General features: G+C 43.5%; 1 protein-coding gene across 1 annotated transcript in view; it reads left to right on the top strand.

The window, feature by feature from the left end:
- MYOCD (myocardin) overlaps positions 1-24965 on the top strand; it is a 109237-nt gene that overhangs the window by 47381 nt on the left and 36891 nt on the right. Inside the window, exons 3-5 of the mRNA XM_004375970.2 lie at positions 8534-8589; positions 10849-10924; positions 11782-11943. Of these exons, the coding sequence (XP_004376027.1) occupies positions 8534-8589; positions 10849-10924; positions 11782-11943 (294 nt within the window). The remainder of the gene's footprint in view (positions 1-8533; positions 8590-10848; positions 10925-11781; positions 11944-24965) is intronic.

Raw genomic sequence — 24965 nt, 5'->3', positions numbered from 1 at the left:
TAAGCTTTTTTTTGAGGAATTTTTTAATGGGATTAAATCTCTGGAGATCAGTAAAAAACACCAAATGAAAATAGGAAGTAACCTAGGATACATTTTAAAATAACTTTTATATAAGTTGTGTAAATCAAATGTCCATTTGTATAGTAGGATCCAATGTAGATGTATTTTGTTCTCCAAGCTTTCCAGACTTCAGTAGTGTTCATATAAAGAAATATTGCTTAAACAAATTTTGCATCCATAGTTCATTTTATGAAGATAATTTCTGGTGAATAGACCAATAACTGATGAAATTATTATTTTTTTTTTAAATTGGCAAAATGACAAAGTTTAAGAGTCACTGGTTTCCTTAGTCTTCAGCCACCTCCTCTCAACCAGGCTTTGCAAGGGCATAGATTCTGCCATGGCAAATTGTCAGAGCCACAGCAGGTGCACACTCCAGGCCTTTCCCAGGACAAACCTCTCCTGTTTTGCTCTTCTCAGAGAGCTGGAACCAGGAAGAATCTCTTCACTTGGTGAGAGACTGGCGACAGGCACAGTTAGCCCCATCAGCCCATCAGACTAAACACATCGCAGAGCCGGGTGTGTTTGCCCAGGCACCCCAGGGCTCGAGAGGAAAGAGGAGGCAACAGTGTCAGGGTTTTTTCAGTTTAATATAATTCAACGCACTTTACTGTAAACCAGACTATGCGCAGGCTACTGTGTCAGGCACGGTAGGAACAAGAACAGTGACCAAAACTAGTCCTTGGTACAGACTCAAGTTTTTTTTGGGTGGGAAAGGTGATAAGAAAATCACATACATATAATTCAAGATGGGACATATTATGTTCCATGTTCCACAAGAGAACTTTCTTTTCTTAAAAAAGTAATTAATTTATATGAAATTTTAAAAAAAAGGATGAAAAGAGGGAAGGAAAAAGGAAAGGAGGGAAGAGGAAGGAAGCAAAGTTAATAGTCATTAGAGACCAGTGTTTGTCCATTTTTGTCACTGTGAAAGAAGCCTTACGTATGTAAGAAGTCATAAAAAGCCGCGCTGTGTTGAGGCCTCCCTTCCGCTTGAGCAGCCTCCCCTCGTTGCTCACGGGACCCCTGGGGATCACCTACAGAGTGCTGCTTCTCTTCAGAGGAAAGTTTGAAAGCCCCTGACACAGCCCAATCTCTGTTGTCTTTAATGTTCATGCAACTGAGGTTAAGGAAGCCTAAACTCTTTCAAATATCCCAAAGCCAGGTGCAGTATGATTCCATTTTCTGCAAATTTGAATTTAAATGCATGCAGAATGTATTAGTAAAATCTCACTTTCTCCATAATATTTGAAATAATTACAATCCTACCCCAAATTTTAAAATTTATTATAAGCTGCCTAAATTCAAAGCTGATGGCTAAGTGAATTGTAAGTTGTTCTTATGTTATTATAATGTAGTGGTACGATTTTTTGCTGACCAACAGAAACACCTCCCATCTTTGGCAGAATTTGGCTTCAGTTATGTGAGTTTAACAGTGGGTTAAATCTTCAGGGCCTGTCCACTGCAAAAGATGGCAATCCTCTTTTTCTGGCAAAACTGAGACCAGAACGTGCTAAAGAAAACCTACATTGTCCCAATCCATATAAAGAAATCATTAAAGTGTTGCCTGCTGAGGCTTCTTTTCTAAATGTTCAAAAGGAATCACTTTGCCTTTTAAAGCACTTAGTTAAGTTTCTATCATAAAGCTTTTTATGCCCCCAAAAATCAGTTGGAATTTGGGGAAATTTTTAAAATGTGTGAAAATGCCAAGGATGAACTAATGTTCTTAAGCAAATAGCTCCAGGTTCTACATCATAACCTATGCCTACTATGTGAGCAACACTGGATAAAAAATTCCATTGATTTAGCTGTATGGTAGATCTTATTTCAATTCCACACCAAAGTGGTGACTGAATTATAAGGTTCCTCTCCCAACGGATCCCAATGCACTGCATCGTGTACATTTTCAGTGGACTAGTGAATCAAGTCCAAATACATTGGCTTTTCTTCCCTTCCTCTTTCTGGGCATGCATCCTGAAAGTTTTGAGGTTGCTGCTGAAGAGCAAACAGTCCATAGCAAGCAGCAATGAATTAATTCTCTTTTATAATCCCCCTTAATCACTTCTCTTAAGCATTGACTTTGTTCTTATTTGTGTGCATTATGGGTTTAGGATTTTCTACTTCAGGCACTTGGAATGAATCTAAGGGCCTCATCTCTTGACTTTTGGTCCAGAAAGGCAAGGTTATGAGGGCCAACGCAGAACCCCCAAAACAACTTTAAACAGTGGGGAAAGTGTTCTTGGACAGGATCACGGGCCCAAGCCAGATCTTAAGATTGCCTTCACATTTACAATATCAGTTGTAGAATCCACTTTTCAAAATAGTCATGAAACTTGTGGAAATGGAAGTTAGCTTAGAAATGTTTAAGAAAGTATTGTTTAGACTTATAAGTAGATATAAATAAATAAATAAGTTTATCTCCAACGTTCCACCTCTGAATCTTAAGATGAAGACTTAAAACTGTCTAGTTAGCGAAGCTCATGAAGATGGCACAGACCCAGACACCGTTCTGTCCTGTTATACAGAAATAAATCACCATGAATCGGAGCAGACTCAATAGCAACTAAATCAACAATTTTGTTTGTTGGCTTGCCATCACCTCCTAAGACTCAAAGAAAATGGTTTCATGCTGCCTCTCTTCTAGGCTCAAGGCTCCCTCTCTTCTAGGCTCAAGGCTTCTAGGCCTCAGGGCAGAGCCACCCATGTCGCCTTGTAGACCTAGCATCATTTCTCATGCAAACTTTCCCCCACAGTTCTTTTCCCTGGCCATTACTCATCTAGGTAGAACATTAAATGACACTATTTTATTCCAACCCCTTCAAAAGCCTTCGTGTAGAAGAGTGATCGTCTATGTGGATTGGATCCAGTAAAATGGTCATAGAGCAATTCAGTAAATATTAACCATGTGCTATGAGGAAGGCCCTGTGGAACACACAGAGAAGTCAGACATAATTTCAATTTCACAGCGCTTACAATCCACAAGGGGCCTCAAATCTCCCCCGCTTAATTGCCCCTTAACGATATTGGACAACTTCACTCCATGGGAGTGGGATTCAGGGAGGAGTGAAGGAAAGAAATGACTTTATTCCTCCCTCTCCCTCTGTTAATAGGGTTGACCCCAAGGGCGAGAGAAGGAAATATTTCACTTATTCTCCTGGAATACAAAAGACAAGATTATAGAACTGAAATGGATTTTAGAGGACCTGGGGTCCAGAGAGGCCGTCTCCTGTCCACAGAGTCTCCAAGAAAGCCACCCCAGGGCAGAATGAACAGTCTGGGCGGCTTGGTTCCATGATCTGATCGATGTCAATGAATTGAAAGATACAATGAGCTGTCTATGAATGGTGCTGCCTTTATTTGTTTTGCAGACTAATCCAAGCCACAGCAGCCACATACTTACTGCCAAGCCTTGGTAAATCCCTGAATTCTGTGATTCTTCTCCTGAATAGCAAGAAGGATGGCCGGGGCAGTTCCTGCACCCACACACCATGCAGCATCACGATAGTTTTGAGAAGTTGCCTGGGCAAAGTCTTTCTTCCTTTCCTCAGTGCCTTCATTTGACTTGGCTTTTCCTACAGCACCCTACCACACACTGTTGGCTGTTTGAGCAGAACACGGCACAAGGGGATTAATCTGTCCGCCTGTTCCCTTCTTTCTAACATCTGAAAATCAGGGCTAGGAAAAGGTGCCCCATATTTTCATGCCAAACCCATTGGGAACAACTCTAACTTCCTTCTTCCCCCACCTCTTTCCTTCCATTTTTAAGTTCCTTGTTCCTTAGAAACTAGTAAACCACCAATGACAAGCATACTTTGCATTTGTCTTTACACCCTTCTTTCGAGAAAGTCCAAAGCACTCACATATGTTGCAGCAAATTCTCCAAGTGGGCAAGTGAGGTCTAGAATAGTATAGAACTGCTTGGGAAAAGAGTCCTTGGGCTATGTAGACAGTCAGTGCACTTTGGCTGCTAGCTGAGAACTCAGAGGTTCAAGTCTACCCAAAGGCAGCTTGAAAGAAAGGCCTGGGTGATCTAGTTCTGAAAAATCAGCCATTGAAAACCCTGTGTAGCACAGTTCTACCCTGACACACATGGGGTCACCATGAGTCAGAGTCGACTCAGTGGCCACTGGTTACCTTGGGAAAATGCACTATATTTAAACCCCTAAGACTATTACTCAGGCACCGAATAAGCAATTTACTATTTATTATTTGGAACACAATTTCCAAAGTGCTATTACTTATACATAGAGTGTATCCCATTTGCTTGGAAGAAAAGTGCTCATGATATAATTTGTCTTTAAAAGTGAGGCAAAGAGAGAACAAGCACTATGAAGCCCGTTTTCTAGCTGAGAATCTGAGAGCACGGTAAGACTACCACGAGACTTACTTCAGGTTCCATAACAAAAATAAGTGGCAAAGCCAGACAGAGCCCAAATTAATGGTTCCCAAACTTTTAGTCATCTAGGACTTCCTTAGTTACACCCATCACTGACATGGATCTTATGTTTGAAATAGTTTTGTCTTCCCCTCCCCCAAAATCCCTACATACATTAAGTAATTATTAATCCATATATCTGTTTCTAATTAAGTATGGCATATGAATGTATCAGCCAGTGCTTTTTGATCAGAACAACTGTTAGCAAACCAAGTTGCTATGATTCTAGGGAGCAGCAATGAAAAGTCACAGTTTGATTAGCCTAAGCAGCCTTTCTCTGAACCAACATACTGAAGCTTTTGTCCAGCTTTTTGAAATACTGACAATAAGTCCTGGAAATCCATTACTACCTTTTGAACTCCTAGATTCCCAAGGCCTAGGTCAGGAACCACTGCCCTTGTCAACTCCAGAGCAGTGGTTTTCAGACTTGAACGTGGACCAGAACCCCCTGGACAGCTGGTTCAAACACAGGTTGCTGGGTCCCACACCGGGTTTCTGATTCTATAGGTCTATGATGGAGCCCAAGAGTTTGCATTTCTAACAAGTTCCCAGGTGAGGCTGAAGACGCTGGTCCAGGGGCAACACTTTGAGAGTAACTGCTCTAATTGCTGGTCCTTCGTAACCACGGTGCCGGTTCTCTCTGAGCTCTCGAGCTCTGCCCTGCCCATGAGAGCAACCCCCTGAGAATCAGGCTTCCCATGCCAGCACAGGCCAGCCTCTGCTGCCAGAATGGGTCCATCACCATGCACTCTCCTCTGTCCTGAAGAGCCAGCTCCTCTCCTCAACTGACTTCTCGGTGGCCTCACTAAGGGGCTTATTTTGTCCTTTTTCTGGGATCCTATACCAACAATCATGAAGCTGGCACAGGACGGGGCAACTTTTTGTTCTGTTATACATAAGATCACCATGAGTCGGAGCTGGCATGATGACAATTAGTAACAACAGCAGATTGGAGGCATGTGGGTAGAGTGGAGAGGGAAGCCTGCAGGAGGCCTGTTCCTATCTCAGGATCTTTTTCTGAGCTCTAAGTAAGCAAATGTTTATACACACAGCTGACCCAAATTAGCTAGAGCTATGGGGACAGAAATAGGAACAGCCGTAACTAAACTCTGAGGCGAGAACATGAATTTCCTTGTGAGAAGAGATTAATCTTCCTCCAGGGGGAACACGTTAGATGTGTGACTGACTAAATTTACAACCATATTTTAATTTGAAGTCACATTGATTTATTATTATTTTAATTTAGAAACCCAAATTTCTTTTCAATCTTAAATGTCAATGTCCTTTAAATACAAAATTTTGCCATTTGATACTCCCAGAGCTGGCAGCAAAAGAGGTCCGTTATGTATTTTCCAAAAAGCCAACTAGAGATGGGGACATCATGGTTCTTGCTGGCCCAATAGGGGAGGGCACTAAAGCCCTCATTCTCTGGAGTCATAGAAACAGGGACAAACATCTATGCCAGGGCTGTGGCAGGGTGGTTTCCAATAGTCTGACATGAAGCCAGTGCCCCCATATAACACCTCTTAGCCCCAAAGAAAACAGCATGTGGTCAAGTACAGTGTGTAGACCTCTTTGGCTTTCTTCCAAAGTCCTTGCTGAACAAACATAGCTTCTCCCACCCTGTGGTAAAAGGATCTAAAAGACCTTTTTGCTCCTGACATCAGAGAACTGGACTGTGTGAATCATTTCACAGAGGAGTAATTAACACGGAGAAGTGATGAATTATAGCTCTACAAAACTGAGATACAGAAAATGCAATGTTTCTTAGAATAATTAACAAGCTCTGCTAATGAGATTTGAAAAGCCTCAGGGACAAAAGACCAGATAACCTCCTCACCCCTAAACCCAAGCCCAATTAGAACCAATTGAGTTTGGAACATAAAGGATAGCTCAAGAAATACTCATATGATTCCCTTAAGGAAGGCTTCTTGAGGAAAAGGATGTGCTACTCTTTTTAACCACTTAACAAGACAATACAAAGATCAATTCCTAGTCTGGATCATATAAGTGATGAGCTACACCAATATATAATGCCTAATTAAATGACCACCAGGCTATAGGACAGGTGAAAATCTGTTTGTACTGATTTTAGGGAGATGTATAAGGGCTCACTGGACTTAAAGAATACATTGTATGATCTAGTTGCCTGGTGAGATGGGAACTGTTTTTCAGAAGGCTCTCAATATAAGTTACAACTGTGATCAAAAGCAGGAAATGGTTGCTCCTTACTAAAGATGATGACAAGAACACAACCAAAGATAACTGAGTAATGCAGTAAAACTGCACATGTCTCCAGATGATTTCTCAGAGGCATGGAATGAGGAGAAATGGAGAAAAGACCATCTTAAGTGACAGGTTTTGCAGGGAAGGTCATTTTAAGAGTGAAAAGCAACAAAGAGAAGCTGGTGTTAGATTAGTGGGAAATATGATAGTCAAGCAACATATTCATTTTTTTTCCTATGAGAAAGGAAGCCTCTTAATCTCTGGTCAAAATGAGGAGAAGTGTGCTTGTAATCTATAGTTGGCCCAAACCAGCCAGCTAAGACTATTCTGCATGTTTCTTTGGTCAATATGGTTAATGCTGGGGTGAGGCAGGGAGATTTATAGGGAGCATGCCTTAGTAGCTTCCCTAGCAGTCTCCTGAATAGAGGATAATATGGTCTACAAGACACTAAGACTACCACTGTGTCTGCTTGAAGTCCAGCAAGTCCTTCTGAAAACTGCTCAAATTTAGTATGATCTTAAAGGCCAAATGAGGCATACACACACACAGGCTCACACACACACTCATATACAGGCACACATACACAAACACACGGCCTCGTGTGCCAGTGTGGCCAGAAACCCAACTTTGCTGCCAGCCAACGTTTGGAAGAACATTTCATTGCCTGTGGCATAAGAGTGGACATCCATTGGAGTAATATTAGAACTCTGGATCATGTGATTAATCAATGTGTTGGGGCTCAATATGCAGAAAATATCACTGCACTTTTGTAACCTCTGATTAACTTCATCACTTACAATGAAAAGTGATTGTGGCTCTTAATTAAGGTTGTTTCAGGGGACCAGGAAAACCAGTAAGAACATAGAATTTGGCAGAATGATGTTCTACTCCTTTGCTAAGTCAGAAGAGTTTGCCAAGCTCTCATGCAGAGGTGCTGTGAGACAGTCATGAGGAGCAGCAGTGTGTAGTAGAAAGAGAAGAGCTGACATCCCACCAGGTCGCACTGGTGCAGTGGTCCAGGTTCTGTAAAGCTGTTGTGTGCTGTGATGGGCCAATGCTGTGTCTCCCAGTTGTTAGACTTTTTTTGAATATCACACCTTGAAAGAGGATAGGGGTATCTAGGGGCATCAAAGGACCTACACTCCTAGCCCTGGCTGTGTGACTATGCAAGTCAATATCTGTGGACCTCAGTTTCCCCATTCTGTACAGAGTAGGGGTTAGACTTCACTGTCCCCAAGGTCACTTCCAGGCCTCAAAATCTGATTCTGTGTCTCTCCTTCAACACCCTTGGTTGAGTGTGCCTGACCAACCAGCCATTATCCAATGGCTTTGGAGAAGCCATTTGTACCTCATCCAAAATACAAATTCCTTCCTACAATACGAGCCTCACACACATACCACAGTCATCCACCAAGCTTTTGCACCCAAGGACAGAGCAAAGTCAAAGAGGGTCTTAGTTATCCCAGTCTACTCCTCTCCCTCAGACAGGAGCATCACTTCCATCTCCAGTTCCCTACAGGCCCCTGCATTTCCACAGGAACTTGGAATGCCCTGCCTCCACCATCTCTTCCTGTCGCATATTCTGCCTCTACTGCTCCCCTGTTTTAGGCCTGAATCCCACCTTCCTCTGTATCCCACGGCTTTAGGGGAGGTGGCGCCCTCTAGGCCTTTCCTCTTTCATTGCTTGTTGGCCTAATAAAGGTGATCACTTCCATACTCTGCATAGCTCAGCAAGCACACCAACCAGTATTGCCATGTCGATCCGTGTCCCTAACCCTCACTCGGCTCACACCTTTGTTTTTCTGTTTCAGCACTGAGAAGTCCAACTGAATTCCATGAACAAAGGAAAAATCTGGATAGAGACAAGGTAATTTTTGCAAACTGCCATTCCTGCAGTTACGCTATAGGGTGTGCATCTCTGAATGCTAAACTTCGGCTAAAGCATGTAGAATTCATACAAAAAACTCAACCAAGATGCTGGTCCACTGCCCTAAAACCACATGGACTCTGACTCCTATTAACTGAAAACTGTTGAAATGGGATCAATTCTATCAGCTCTGGGGAACAGTGAGTGTCCAGTGATAGAATCCTCACTTTCCACCCTTTAGAACCAGGTTAGATTCCTGGCCAATGCACTTCATGCACAGCCACCACCCATCTGTCACTGGAGGCCTGTGTATTCCTATGATGCTGAACAGGTTTCAGCAGAGCTTCCAGACTCAGACAGACTAGGAAGAAAGACCTGGTGAAAATCAGCCAATGAAAACCCTATGAATCATAATAGTCCAATCTGTAACCAATCATGAGGATGGCCCAGGATTGGGCAGTCTTTCGTTGTGTTGTGCATGGGGTCACCGTGAGTCTGGTACCAACTCCATGGCAGCTAAAAATAATAACAATAATATTAGCTTTTAATATTAGTGCTATTTTTAAAATATTTTTAAAATATTAGTGTTAATTTAACTTGAAAAAGGTCCCCAGTCTTGATTTCGGGAGGGGGTATCATGTCAAAGATGCACTGGAGGTCAAAAAGATACGAAAAAGGGAAATAAAATTGGTTGGTGGGTTGCTTTACTTTTCATTACAGTCCTTTCTAAGCAGCAGCCAGTTCAACGGTAAGGCAGGGTCTATGGAAACAAAGCTATTTGCAGCTACTTAAAGGCAAAAGGAATGATATTTACTTCCTTTCTGTTTTTTTTATTTTGTTTTGGTTTGGTTTGGTTTTCTTCCTTTTTTACCATTTGAGGTGAAAAAATTAGCATACTTTCTGCATCTTCATAACACAAGTTTGAAGCCTGATTTCATCAATGGTATAAGTACTGTTTCACAAACATCAGTGTTTTATTGAATGAGAAGGAAAGGCACAGGGGCTGTCTGCTGGGATTTGTTTGTCTAAGAGTTCTAGACTCACAACTAGTCTGTAGTTGGAGGTGAGCAGCAGGTCTCTGCAACTCTCCAAAGTTGCTCATGAGTGGAAGTGAATCCACTACCCGGAGAATAACAATGAGTAGCCAATTTTCTTTCCTCAGAACTGGAGTGACCTCCAGACCCCTCTCAGATATCAAACAGGAGATCTAATATACTGGGATAAAAGCCCAGAATTAGAAATCAGAGGGAGGGTAGTGGTGATTCAATGGTAGAATTCTCGCCTTCTATGCCAAAGACCTGGGTTCGATTCTCTGCCAATGTACCTTATGTGCAGCCACCACCCTTATGTCAGTGGAGGCTTGCTGTTGCTATATGCTGAGAAGATCTTAGCAGAGCTTTCAGACAAAGAAAGACTAGGAGGAAAGGCCTGATAATCTACTCCTGAAAATCAGCCAATGAAAACCTATGGATCACAACTATCGGGGTCTACTCGATGGCAGCTAACAACAACAACAGAAATCAGGGGACTGAGGCCTAGTCTTGGCCTTGCTATTGTCTACATCATCTCTACAGATAGCTCCATGATCAAGAAGATGATGAGACTCCATGAAGAACCTATCTCTAAGTGTTCTTCCAACTCACTGTGGGTCTGAATCTACCGGCCTTACAGTCTAGCACATCCTAAAAGAGTCAGGTGAATGGAGGGAGAAGGCCATATGTTGTCGTTATACAGAAAGATTCAGGCAGTGTTTCATCTCTGAAAACTCTAGTGATATGGGAACTGATTTAAAAGGCAATGGAGTGGGATTGGTTATAGTACAAATAGTTCAGTGTCATCACAATTTTATCAATACGTTCCTTGCGTGGCCCCTGGAGGCATTTAAGTTTGTAGTCCTGACTAGACCAAAGTTTTTTTTATCTCTTAATCATATTTGACCATCCTAAAATTACTGTGAGTGTTCCCTTATCAAAAATTAGGAGACCAGCATCTAGGACAACCCTCAGAGGTATTTCCCTGACTCATAGTAAATACTCAGTAATTTTAGCTGCTGGAAAATGGCAAATAATGTTTCTAAATTCAGGGATGATTAAAAAAATAATAAGATCAGGGATATCTGCATTTTCCAGTTATCATCAAAAAGAGTACTTTTCCCCTTTGAAAGAATTTGAAACTTTTTAAAGTTAAACGTAAGTGATTCAACTGTATGACTTACTTACTGAAGTTGATGGCAGAATTTATTCGGTTTGTGTTCTACAGCCTGAGGACCACCTGAAGCACAAGGTCAGAAATAGATCTGCACGTGCCAACTTGGTTAATATGCACATACTCCAAGGTAAGGCCGCACTACATCGTAAGCCAGGAGGTACCCACTGAATGGTGGGTCATGCTTTTAGAGTTCTTGGTCTCTAGTTGCTAAGCCCTCTTTAAAAAAGTCTCTCCTGTCATGACAAAGCAGTACTTATGGGCCAGTATCTAAGAATTCTACACTGTATAGACAATCCAAGTTGGAGGTCATATAAGGGTTAAGAAGCTATCAGACTTGGGTTCAAATCTCAGCTGTGCCACTTCCTAACTATGAAACAAACAGTAAGAGTTGCCATGGAGTCAATGCCAACTCATGGAAACCCCATGTGTGTCAAAGTAGAACTGTGCTCCATAGGGTTTTCAATCTACGATTTTTCACAAGTAGATTACCAGGCCTTTCTTCCAGGGCACCTCTGGGTGGACTCAGACTTCACACCTTTTGGTTAGTGGCCAAGTGTGTTAACCATTGCGTCACCCAGGCACTCCAATTATAGCAGTAGCTAAGATTTACTGGGGGCTCACCCTACGCCAGGCACTATAGCAACCAAATGTCCATCCTATTCCAAGTGCTGTGGCTCAGGGGCAGCAAGAACCTTAGGCCCCACAAACTGCCTGCTCACAGAATCGCAAATGGCACATTTTCTTCACAGATCCTCACAAAGCAAGCTTCCTTAATTTTTCTACGTGCCTGATTCTCTATTTGCCTTTATTTGGAAGTGTCTGGTCTTTGGTGCTAATCCATGTGAAATGATGATGATTGCATTGAAAAATTATTAGGATGGTAGAGCAGAGTGTGACACAATGTTTTGTAACACAAGTGAAAGAATAGAATTTTTTAAAAGACACCAGATTCCAGAGCTGACCCGTTCCGTTTCATCCCCTCAGCCTCCACTGCAGAGAGGTCCATTTCAACTGCTCAGATGAAGCTGAAAAGAGCCAGACTTGCGGATGATCTTAATGAAAAGATTGCTCTCCGGCCAGGGCCCCTGGAGCTGGTGGAGAAGAACATACTCCCCGTTGATTCTGCTGTGAAAGAGGCCATAAAAGGTAGCTAGAGCAAATGGCTCCCGAGTCTCCCTGGTGCTCCGAGCTCTGAGGGTGAGGGTGGCTCTGACACCCCAGGGTCTCTGATGGGGAGGGCTTCTCACTAGATAAGAGTCAAGCATTGTGTCCAGGATGTTCCCCCTAAGCAGAGGTCCCGGGGGTGAGGAAGAAACCCTCGTTCATTCTACTCACCCTTGAAATCCCGTGCAAGCTGGGTCAGCGCAGACCAGTTTTGCTCTAGCCAGGCAGGTTGAGAACGGGGTTCAATTAAATCCTCAAAACAGCTTTCCTATAAGGTCCTCCAAATCCCATTGCTTAGCAGTCACAGTTCTCTTTAACCAGGGGTCATCTAGTCCACTCTGAGTCATGGCGACCCCATGTATGTCAGAGTAGAGCTGTGCTCCATAGGGTTTTCAACGGCTGAGTTTTTGGAAGTAGATCACCAGGGCTTTCTATTGAGGCACCTCTGAGTGGACTCAAACCTCCAACCTTTTGGTTAGCAGCAGAGGGTGTTAACCATTTGCATCACCCAGGGACTTCCCGGCCCTCTTTAGCCTCCTTCTTGTAAAGGGAGGTAGACTGGTATGGTGGGAAGAACACTGGACCTGGCTCAGAACACCTGGACTGTAAGCCCAGTTTGGCTGCTGTGTGTTGAGGCTTGCCCAAGTCACGTCCCCTCTCTGAGCCTCAGTTTCCTCAACACTGAGGTGGCGATAACAATACCCATTATGCCCATTGGCTGCTGGGAGTGAGGTTCAGGTGGTATGACATATGAGAAAACTCTCTGACAACCCAGATGTGCTTTATAAGGTTGAAGTACAAATACTCAAGGAGACACCAACATTAATTCTGTCATCATAAACTATGTAAAATCATTTGCAGACTTTCTGAACAATTGAGTCCAAATGGACCCGACAGTCTGAGTGTACCGATTTCATTCATAGGTGGGAAAACAATGGCAAAAAAGAAACTCTGGTAGAAGGAAGAAAGGTGAGCTTAACGCTCTCATAGGTAAACTTTAGTGTCTTCCAATTATAGCCACAAACTGCCCTGAGGGCTTATATTGACATTAATAAACAATATATGTTTAAATGTTTTGACACGTTGTCAGAAAGTGTGTCTAAGGGCAGTTTATCAAACTTCTTGTCAAGTTCATCCGCATTCTATAATCTTACTCTCCTCTAGCCATTCAGAGGCTGCATGAATCTTGCCTTTGCAACCTGAAAATTCAAAAACATGAACTCCAAGAGAAGCAATGGCATCAATGCCCACTAAATATTCCATTATGATTTTCTCTCTTCTTCACTCTCTCCCTCAACCACTAAATATCCTGTGCCTTTGAACTTGGCCTAGAGTCCTCAAAGGGGCACTATCTTGATCTAATTCTAATGACATGTAAGATAGGAAAAGATCCCCATTAGCATGCCTTACCTTTTCTTAAAGCAGTCTATTCCATGCATATACGTTTATCATTTATTTTTATATGAAAGGCTAAAAAATCTTATTTTAATTTCATCTATGTTGTATTTTTTAATCAGCTATGAAGTTCTATAATTTTTAGTTTAATACATTTTAATTTTAAAATCTATCTTCAATATTTTTTAATGTGATTATGAGTCATTAGTAGTTTTTGGCTTTTCCTCTTTTTTCTGTTGAACATTTTCCCCCTTATTGTTTATAAAAGCTATGCATCTAGAAAAAAATGTGATATTGATGATAACATGTATATTTGTTTAGTTTCTGTCTTAACTGGGAATTTCTCTAGTTGTTCACTTCTACATTTGATATTAGTTTGGCTTAGGATAGCTATTTTAAGAAAGTATGTTTCTAATTTATTCTCCTATGAGTCTTTTGCACGATGGAGGCTGGGCTTTTAAATGCTTTTTCAACATATGTGAAAAGATGATCATACGGATTTTTTTTTTTGACCTAGTGATGTGACTTTGCTGCTTTTCCTAATCCCTCCTCATCCTTGCATTCTTGGAGAAAAAATCCTGCATGGCAGTCAATTATTAGTTTATGAGTTGCTAGCATTTTATTTGGGGTTTTGTATATATTTCTTTGGGAGTTGGGATAATGCAAGCTGCTACAGGACTTACAAAATTTGGGTGGCTTTACAATAGAGTTTGTTTCTTGTCCATAAACAACCCAGGGAGAAGGCCCTCTTTTTGGCAAGCCTTTCAGGGGTACAGTTTCCTTCCATCCGGCTGCTCCACCATCCCCTAGAATAGAGGTCTGCAGTCTTTCTTAAAGACCAGACAGTAAATATGTTAGGCTGTGAGTAGGAGCCACCCCACACAATGGGCTTCTTATGGGTCTCTGTCACAACGGCTTGTCCATTGCATCATAACAGCGGCCATGCGTAAACAAAAGGGCATGACTGTGTTCCAGCAAAAGTTGGTTTACAAAAGCAGGCAGCATAGTTACAAAAACGCTGGCCATAGTTTGCTATCCCTGCCCTGGAGCCTCATCATCGTCTGAATCCAGCAGGTGAAGGAGAAAGAATGAGAAGGTCCACTTACTTACTAAAAACCCAGCCTGGAAATGACGCCCATCATTTGCACTCATACATACAGCAAAAACAGTAGACATGCACGGTAAACATGTCTCTGTCTGGGCAGCCACTTCCCAGTAGTATCTCCAGATTATGGAAGGGGGAGCATAAATTTTGACGAATAGGTAGGCCCTCTCTGTCACAATAATCATAATTGACATTGGTCCGTGTGTTTTTTGTTGTTGATATTTTTATATCTTTTTTAGTTTGAATATCAAGGATATGTATGGCTCATCAAATAAGTTACAGTTGTCTTTCCATGTTTTTCCATTCTCTGAGAAAGTTTAAATATGACCAAAATGATCAGTTCCTTTAAAACATGGCTTATTAAAAGGATAGGGCCCCAGTGTCTTTCTTAAGAGTAGTTCTTTGATAATTTTTCTTCAGTTTTGTCTGTGGTTATTAGTGTAATCAAGTTTTCTCCTTAAGTTAATTTATACAGTTTATATTTTTCTAATAACGCTTTTTATCATCCTGAATTTCTAAGTTATCAGCCTAAAATTGTATACAGTTTTGGCTTGCATTCTCTTTTTTTTTTTTGGAGTCCCTGGTGGTGCAAACAGTTAACACTCTTGGCTGCTAACCGAACGGTTGGTGGTTCGAGTTCACCCAGAGGCACCTCAGAAGAAAGGTCTGGTGATATACTCCCGAAACATTAGCCACTGAAAACCCTACGGAGTACAATTCTACTCTGATACACAAGGGGTCTCCATGAGTTGGAACCGAGTCAATGGCAACTAGTCAGTTGGTTGGTTACAATTGTTTTAAACTTCTCTGAACCTGGAGTTACACGCCATTTTTCATTCTTAATGTTGTACATTTGCGTATTCACTCCCTTCCTCCCTCCCTCCCTCTCTTTTTTATTACACTTGCTAGCTAGAAGTTCTTTATACCTGATTATTCAAAAGAAGTAGTTGATGAATTTATTCATAAATTTTCTTGATTTCTTTTCTCAAATTCATCTAATTTTGCTTTTATCTTTACTCTTTCATCCTGCTTCCGTTCAAGGCTGTAGAGCAGGAGAATCTGGTGCAGGCATAGACTGTATTGGCAGAGGGGAGAACGGGGGCAGAGGGAATGGCTGAAAAAGATTGCATCTATTAGAGCGAGGAGCCAGGAGGGTGTAAGCTGGCAGTGGAAGTCGATAGAAAGCAGTAAGCATGAGGGCTACTGAAAAAATGGAACTGACAGGCATAGAGCTGCCTGAAGCTGCCTGAAGCTGCATGAGCTCTGGAACCCGGCAGCCTGATTTTTAAATCCAGACTCTGACTCTCTGGCTATGTAACTGGTGAAAAGTTAATCTCTTTATGCTAATTTCCTCATCTGTAAAATGGCAATGATGATAATAGTGGCTATATCACATAGGGCCTTTTGCAAGATGGATTAAGTTAAATAATTTATGTCAAGAATTAGCTAGGCATTGGAGACACATTAGTGAATTTCTCAATTTCTGACCTCAAGGAGTACATGGAAGAAGAAAACTGTCATTCCTTGTTAGCAGCTGATTCAGCCTCCGAATCCCAGTGACTCTATGCACAATAGAAGGAAATGCTGACTAAATCCTGAGCCATTCCCGTGATCGGTTGTGGATCACACCGCGGTGATCCATAGGGTTTTCTATGGCTGATTTTCAGATGCCAGGCCTCTCTTTCTAGTTCGTCTCAGTGTGGGAGTTCCACTGAAACCTGTTCAGCATCATAGCAACATGCAAGCCTCCACAGACAGACAGGTATTGGCTGAGCATGAGGTGCATTGGTGAGAATGGAACCCGTGTCTCCTGCATGGAAGGCGAAAATTCTACCACTGACCCACCACTGCCCCAACAGATAAAAGGTACAAAGGTGCATACTGAGAGGTGACTTCTTAGCTGAGCCCTGAAAGGAGAGGCGTAGAGCTGAGGGATAAGGATGGAGAAGTGCACAGTGGTCAGATGATAAAGGCTCTTACATGCCTCAAAAGCACTTTAAATTTTATTTTAAAAGCAGTAGAGAGGTTCATATTTCAGGGAAGCTCTCAGTTCTTATAGAAACAAATATAACTATTTATCTGATTTTCCAATGAGGGGAATTATAATTAAAAATATATATACTAATAAGGTAGTGGAGAACCACTGAAGAGTTCCCGGTGGGCGGCCAAGAACTGTGTCTGTGTGAGCAGGGTGAGGCAATTTGCATGTAGAAAGATCCTTCTGGCTGCAGGGTGAAAAGTGGATTGAAGAGAGGCAGAGTAGAGTTACTGTTCCCCGAGGATGCTGTTAGGCTTATTCACTGGGAGTTGGTGAGAGCCTGAACAAGAATTCTGGATGTGGGTATGGTAGAAAGAGGATCAGATAAATCATTGATTTGGCATGATTAGATGATCAATAGAACATGGTGGTTTAGACAAAGGGAAGAGGCAAAGATGACACCCAGCTTTCTGTCTTGGGAAAACGGAGGTACCAATTATCAAGATAGAGCACGTAAGTGGAAAAGCAGATTTGGGTAAAATGATGAATTTCCGTCATTCTTGTTTGAGCTGTTGACTTTGAAGGACCCAAAGGAAATCCATGGAGAGTGGATTACACAGTGGGCTCTGTGGTCCAGAGTTCAGGAGAGAGGACTGGTCTAGAGCTACAGACCTGGGAGTCTTCAGCATTCATGGTAATTTCAGTTGATGGACTGATGAGATTGCCCTTTGATTCATTTATTCTTCATTTAACAAATATTTATTGAGTATCTTCTATGTACCAGAAGATACTCTAGGTGTTTGAGATACATCAGTGAACAAAATATACTAACATTCCTGCTCTAATGGAGATTATACTCTAGCGGAGGAGACTTGGACAATAAACCAAAAACCAAACTCATTTCCGTTGAGTCAATTCTGACTCATGACGACCCTATAGGACAGAGTAGAACTGCCCATAGGGTTTCTAAGGAGCGGCTGGTGGATTTGAACTGTCAACGTTTTGGATAGCAGCCTGAGCTCTTAACCACTTATGCCACCAGGGCTCCATAGACAATAAAGGAAAAAACAATAAACAAGTGAATTATGTATTTTTATAAAAGTGACAAATGCTATTTTAAAAAGAAGAAATAAAGCAGTGTATTAAGAATCAGGAGTGTCCAGAGGGAAACATGTTAAAAGAGAAGAGGGCTAAAGATGAGGCTGTCATATACAGTAATAGTTAAGATAGAGGTAAGGGAAACAATACAAAATAAAGAGAAGGACTGGCTAGGGACATATGTAGAGCACGTGGGCTCATCTAATCCAAAGAAAGTCCAGAAGTGGGCAGCAGTAATGAGAAACTGAGCGCCTATTACCCCACACATGCACTCAGCGTCTTTTGTGATGATCTGTCCAGTGTGCATGAGTTTTATGGACAAGGTGACTCCATAATATGAAATGGCATAGACAGAGGGGTTGCTGAGAGGCCAGCAGTAGAGGTTGCACTTTGAGTAGCACTTCCAGCGGTGATGATGATCCAGGCCCCCTCCTCCAGCTGCTACTTCTTGTGACCAAATGGTCTCCCCTTGCTGAGGTGGTGACTTGTTGTGGTTGTGCTGTGTATCATTTTCCTGGCCTCTGTCTATTTTCCCTCCTCTATCCACGTGCCTTTCCAAACATGTTTACATTTTCTAGTTCTCTCTGCAGCTGTGTTTCTATGATTCTGCCAAGTTCTGAACAGAGTGCTCAGTCATTATTTTCTTCTCTTTAAATTTTATTGCTTTTGTTAGCTGCCATCGAGTCAGCCCCCAACTCCTGGTGACCCCATGCACAATGGAATCAGACTCTTGTGATCCTTAGGGTTCTCATTGACTGATCTTTGGTAGTAGATTGCCGGGTCTTTCTTCCTAGTCCATCTTAGTCTGGAAGCTCTGCTAAAACCTGTTCAGCATCATGGCAACGTGCATGCCTCTGCTGACAGATGGACAGTGGTTGCACATGAGGTTGGGAATTGAACCCAGGTCTCCTTCACGGAACGTGAGAATTCTACCATTAAACCACCACCTCCTCCTGCTCCTGAATTTTATTATGGACCAACTATTCTCCAGTCCTCAAATGGAATGGGCAGCCCATTTTGACAGAGAACTTCTCACCCTGAGATTTTCTTGTCACTCCCAGGCACCCTCACTTCTTTCCAGTCCGCTGAATGATCTCATCAAGTCTTTTCCCACAAACCTTCTTTTCCTTTAAGGATGCCAGCTATAGTACTTGCAGCCCACAAGTCTACTTTCTGAGTCAGGTAGAATGTTATAGATTCCAGCTGGAGGAATCATAGGCTCCTCGGACTAGAATGACGTAATGTGGAAGAATATAGGCCTTTCCTATTGGCCTTCCACCAGAGGAGGCTTGGGCCTTCTATGGCTACATCTCAGTGCATGCACCTCATTTCCTGTTTCCCTTTCATAGCAAATCACTAATAGCCACACTGTCTCCAGCCACAATACTGAATACAACAAATGTGATGTTGCATGGGCATGAGTATGTATGAGAACAAGCATGGCCTCATACAGCTTATAAGTAGTTCATGATTACTAAAAGATTACTCCTTTATGAGACCACTGGGCCCTACTGCTAGATTGTTAATTCTCTCTGCTCATTCTAGTATTTTCTACACTCGTCTTCTCTCCACGGCTCATGAGTACCCCTTAGCTACCTAGGAAGCTGTAAATTGTCCAGACGCCTGCCTTCTGGCTCAAGTAAAACAGAACCCAGGCTGCATTCCCAGCTCTTCAAACATAGAAGGGTCCTGCTCCTCTGCTCCCATAGACATGCTCCCCTCCAGAAATGGTCTCACTTTTTCCTTGGTCTGGGCCAGGCTCTCCACCCAAGTGCCTGAGTTAACCTTTCATCTACTCTTGAAAAAATCTAATCTAGGACTCAGAACATATAGCCCTGTTGTCATGATAAACTAGTTCTGTTTGTCACCAGGACCCTTTAACACAGAAAGCCACATCTTTACTACTGGTCCAGAAGTCAGGTGAGAGGGGCCATCCATAGATTTCACTTACTTTTCTAAAAGATTCTATGCTAGTCTTTGCTCACCTGTGCCTCAAGCACAGACTTCATAGCAAAATGCTCATATTTACCATGAATCCATCATTCGTTAGAGACCTTGGAAGTCTTGAAACTCTCTGAGCATACATTTTTTAAGGCAAATAGGCAATGAACATGGCCGTAAACCAGATGGTGGTTCAGTGGTAGAATTCTCGCCTTCCATGCCGGAGACCCAGTTTCAATTCCCAGCCAATGCACCTCATGCACATCCACCACCCATCAGTCAGTGGAGGCTTGAGTGTTGCTGTCATGCTGAACAGGTTTCAGTGGAGCTTCCAGAGAAGGCAGACTAGGAAGAAAAGCCTGGTGATCTACTTCCAAAAATCAGCCAGTGAAAACCCTAAAGATCACAGCGATCGAGTCCACAGCAGATCACAGGGATGGTGCACGACTGAGCAGCGTTTCATTCCGTCGTGCATGGGGTCGCCATGAGTTAGGACCAACTTGACGGCCGCTAACAACACAACAAGCCAGACGGGGGGCCACAAGAAAAGGTTTGCTTCGACATAACTTCTTTATGGACAAAGCCTGTCATGCCTTAACGAGAAATAATTTTCAACGTGCAAATGATCCTTGGCAGAAAGAAACAGGCATACATGAAAAATACTTTTCTGAGGAAAGTTCTGGGAAGGGAGTGGGAAAAGAGAAATAGGGAAATAGGGAGCTGGTAGCTTTGGCATGTGTGGAGTGGTGGGGAGGAGAGGAGTACGTGCTAAGGGATGAGGAGGGTGGTGCCGGATTCTGCATTTGCTGCCAGTGAAGAGAAAGGCTTTGCCCTACTGAGGGGATCTCACGCACACTGAGAGGTGGGCAGGCGTGCCCGAGGGGAGACTACAGTTGGGGTGAGGTCCCTGGGAACCTGAGGGGCAGCCTGAGACGCCCGGAAAGGCTGTGAAAGAGTTGTGATTATTGTGCTGTTGTTAGTTGCTGTCAAGTCGACCCCAACTCATGGCGACCCCATGTATGTCAGAGTACAACTGTGCTCCAGACGGTTTTCAGTGACTGATTTTTCAGAAGCAGATCAACAGGCCTTCCTTCTGAGGCACCTCAGGGTGGAGTCAAATCTCCAGTCTTTCAATTAGAATCAAGAGCATTAATCGTTTGTACCATCCAGAGATTCCAAGACACCCTAAGTCTTATTCAGATATCCTTAGGCAAGAACCATATTGAAACCATAGCTACTTTCACATGGGTCACTTTCTCCTTAGGAATGGATTTTGTTTCCATCTCTTCCAGGAGAACGTTACAAGATGGTCTGCACGTGAATTAAAATAGTTCTCGTGCCGTGTACTGCACAAACTTGCAAACAGATAAGCTAGCAAGGTCCCTTTTAACGTTTCGCTTCCTGATTTCAGCCCTTGGTGTGGGTCATAGCAGAAAGGTAACTAGGACTTCAATTATCTCGCTTTAATCTTGGAATTTTAAATGTTTATGCAGAGGAAAGTACAACTGACTCATTCATCTAATCACTTCCAAGAGGGAGAGGGACGGCTCAGAGCCGCCAGGCCAAAATCCCCAAGGGCCAGTGCCTGAGCCAGCCTGCAGGCATAGCCGGAGGATGATGTCAGGGCCTCCCAAAGCAGGTCCTTGTCATCACACTGCCTGGCATATCTGCAGGGAGAATAACCAGCGTCCTGCACTCAAGCAGCTCCCAGCGAGCCTCGGACACTGGGAGATTGGAGCGGAGGCCCAGGTCACAATATGGTACCCATAGACATGGCTGTTCCAGAGGCAGCCAGATAAGGTGGCCTTTGTCTCTGTCTCCAGGAGCCGGGCATGAACCAGGAAGGAGAGGAAGCATCAGGCAGCCTTCTCAGAACCACTCCTCTTGCTCTGGGGAAGGCCTGTCTTTGCTTCCTAGGATGAGCACCTCAGGACAAACCTGTTTTTCTGGCTCTGAAACTGTACTGACCTTTGCAAAGCTGACCACGGGACAAACTGCCCCCTGGGTGGTGGTTTTGGATAATGTTAAATATGAAGTAAAAACAAAACCTGTTGCCGTGGACTCGATTCCTACTCATAGCGACCCTATAGGAGAGAGTAGAACTGCCCCATAGGGTTTCTAAGGAGCGGCTGGTGGGTTCGAACTGCCAACCAAAAGCAAAGACAACAATAAGAATAATAGCAGCCGTAAAGTATTGAACACATACATGGGCAAAGACTGGGTTCAGTGCTTCACATATACTATGTTATTTTAATTGTCAAATCCCTGAGAGCATTTATTATTATCCCCATTCTATAGATGTGGAAACTGAGGCTCAGAGAGACTAAATAACTTGCCAGTAGTCAAACTACCATTCAAGTGGTAGAACCAGGAAACAAACCCAAGTCTGTCTGACTCCAGAACCCAAGTCCTTATTGACCACACGGTCTACCACACATTGTTGCTGTGAGCTGCCGTTCAGTCAGCCCCCAACTGTTGGTGACCTCATGTACAACGGAATGAAACGCTGCCTGGGCCTGCGCCATCCCCATGATCAGCTGGGGATCGACTGTTGTGATCCATAGGGTTTTCAGTGGCTGATTTTCCAAGGAGATCACCAGGCCTTTCTTCCTAGTCTATCTGAGTCTGGAAGGCCTGCCGAAACCTGTTCAGCATCAGAGCAGCACACAGTCTTCCACTGACAGACGGGTGGTGGCTGTGCATGAGGTGCATTGGCTGGTAGTGAAGCCCGGCTCTCCAGCATGGAGGCGAGAATTCTACCACTGAGCCACATGCAGCCTCCCGAAGGGAAGCCATTTGTCTCCATTGGTGATGTCAGTAGGGGCTGACGCAAGCGTGTAGCTGTGTGTGGGCTCTCTGCCCTTTCTTTCATCTTCTGCCCTGGCAGTAACAAATCCCAACCACTTGTAGCGGTGAGGGAGTGGGGATTGGAGGGGCCTGAGAGCCTGGATCTTCTGGCCTCAGCAGCCCCTAAGTGGTCCTCAGTGTCTGTGGGCACAGTCTGACCCGGCACATGGTTCTTTTTAGACATTAGTCGGGAGTCTCATCTAGGGGCTCGGATCTCACCCCGTTTGTATATTCAGTGCAAACAACTGCCCTGCATGTACTCATGGCTTCCTGTCATTGACTTAAGCAGCTTTCAGCCGGGGGAGCCTCTTTAAATAGCTGATGTCACTTGATAAAGGGGACTTCTAGATACTACGTCTCTCCGGGGTGGCTCCTAGAGTACCTCTACCCCAGCCAGGAGAATTTCTTCCTCACCCTCCCACCCCAACTCTGCCAACCGTCACCCTAACTTCTCACCCACTCTGCCCGCTGTCGTCAAATGCCCCCTTGCTTTCCATCGTCCTGTGCACAACTGACCGGCATTCGAGGTTCAGTCGCGTCTCTCCACCTCAGCGCCACATCGCGGCCTCCTTCCTCTATCCACCCATCACATTCTCCAAACTCGCTGGTCTGCAATACATCCTCCAACTGCGTCTGGTGGAGATAACCCTTCCACATGGTTTCAGGTCACATCACCGTGTCTTATCTTACTGCCCTTCAGCTTGCCTCTGCTTCTCTTAATGTGTGAAGGCTGGAGATGAGCAGCTGAGGAATGCGCCTCCCAGTGCTGGGGAAATGGACTGATTACCTGCTCCTTCATTTCCACACACACTACTTCGAGACATTTTCTGTGGCCACATCATTCTAGTGCCTTGTACTGAGGTCACCAAATGCCAGGTGTCGGAGCGGAAGGAGCACAATGATACACTGATGGAAGCAGCAAGGTGTCTACAATACCTCCAACTCTTTTCTGAGATGAAGCCAAATCAAAACCATCATGCTCTGCCTTCTGAGGATCTCCTGCCTTCTTTTTCCTGACAATCAGGATGTTACACTCAGGCCCTCAAATCTCAAAACCCCAAGTAAGAGATTTTGTGGAATACAGCGATGCCCTTACCACATGGTGTGTGTGGACGAAGAAGAGACATGGGTCATTTTCTATGCCGTCCAATCAACTCTAACTCATGGTGACCTTACATATAACAGGACGAAACATTGCCGGGTCACCACAGCTATTGTGTTAACCCATCACATTGAGGGTTTCCCTCATTTTCACTGACCCTTTACTTTACCAAACATGATGTCCTTTTCCAGAGATTGGTCTTTCTTGATATCATGTCCAAAGTAAATAAGTCAAAATCTCGCCATCCTGGCTTCTAAGGAACATTCAGGTTGTATTTCTTCTAAGACTGATTTGTTTGTTCTTCTGGCAGTCCATGGTATATACCACCTACCCTAGCAGGATTTCCTAAACAACACATCCCCTGGTGGTTTCCAGGAAGGGTAATTGATTTTGCCACCCCTTCTGCCTGGTACCTTGCAATTTTCTTATCTGCAAAACAGGGATGAGAAAATTTGCCCCCCACCCCAACTATTGGACCATTATGAGACCAAACAAAAGTTTATTATTTTTGCTATTACTATCACCATTACCACAAGTTGCTATCAAGTCAGTTCTGACTTAGGGCACCCTCGTGTGTGTCAGAGTAGAACTGTGCTCCCCAGGGTTTTCAGTGGTTGATTTTTTGGAAGTAGATCTCCAGGCCTTTCTTCTGAGGCTCCTCTGGGTGGATTTGAACTTCCAACCTTTCAGTTAGTAGCCAACCGTGTTAACCGTTTTCACCACCCAGCTCCTATCACTATTTAAAAAAAAAACCCAAACCCGTTACCACTGAGTCGATTCCAACTCATAGCGACCCTATAGGACAGAGTAGAACTGCCCCATAGGGTTTCCAAGGAGCGCCTGGTGGATTTGAACTGCCAACCTTTTGGTTGGTGGCTGAACCCTTAACCACTGCACCATCCCTATTAAGTGAGCTGCTAATACAAACTTCTATTCTTATCATTTGGTATCACTTGAAGGCATTAAACCACATTTGTTAAGGGGTAAGAAGAGAAACCATTTTCTTTCTCCCTCTTTTTCTTAACATGTCTAACCATGTTAGAACAACTGGACAACTTTGCAATTTGATTAATCCCTCCTGAGATGTGATGCTCTGTGTGAGTGTGGGTGGGGAGGAAGGGATGAATCTTTGTCACATAAACTATCAGACCACACAGAGAAGATCCACACCCATTTAGACTGAAGGAACAACCAAAAAAACAAAACTAAAACCGTTGCCATCAAGCCAATTCTGACTTATGACAGCCCCAAGTGTTAGAGTAGAACTGCTTCATAGGATTTTCTTGGCTGTAATCTTACAGAAGCAGATTGCAAGGCCTTTCTTCCACACTGCTGCTGAGTGAGTTTGAACCACCGATCTTTAGGTTAGTAGTTGAGTGCAAATCATTTGGCTGCCCAGGGACCTCAGAAAAGGGAGGGACTATTAGAATGACGCTGTGCAATGCAGGCTGCTTTGGGCAGAGAAGAAGGGCTAACCGAAGAGACTAACACAGTCACATGCTGGTTCTCTGAGAATGTGAACAGTGTTGGTTCAGAGT

The sequence above is a fragment of the Trichechus manatus genome, unplaced genomic scaffold (genome assembly GCF_000243295.1).
Source record: "Trichechus manatus latirostris isolate Lorelei unplaced genomic scaffold, TriManLat1.0 scaffold00040, whole genome shotgun sequence".
Lineage (NCBI taxonomy): Eukaryota > Metazoa > Chordata > Mammalia > Sirenia > Trichechidae > Trichechus > Trichechus manatus.
The sequence above is the reverse complement of the archived record's forward strand: the minus strand, read 5'-3'. Positions and strand labels throughout refer to the sequence as shown.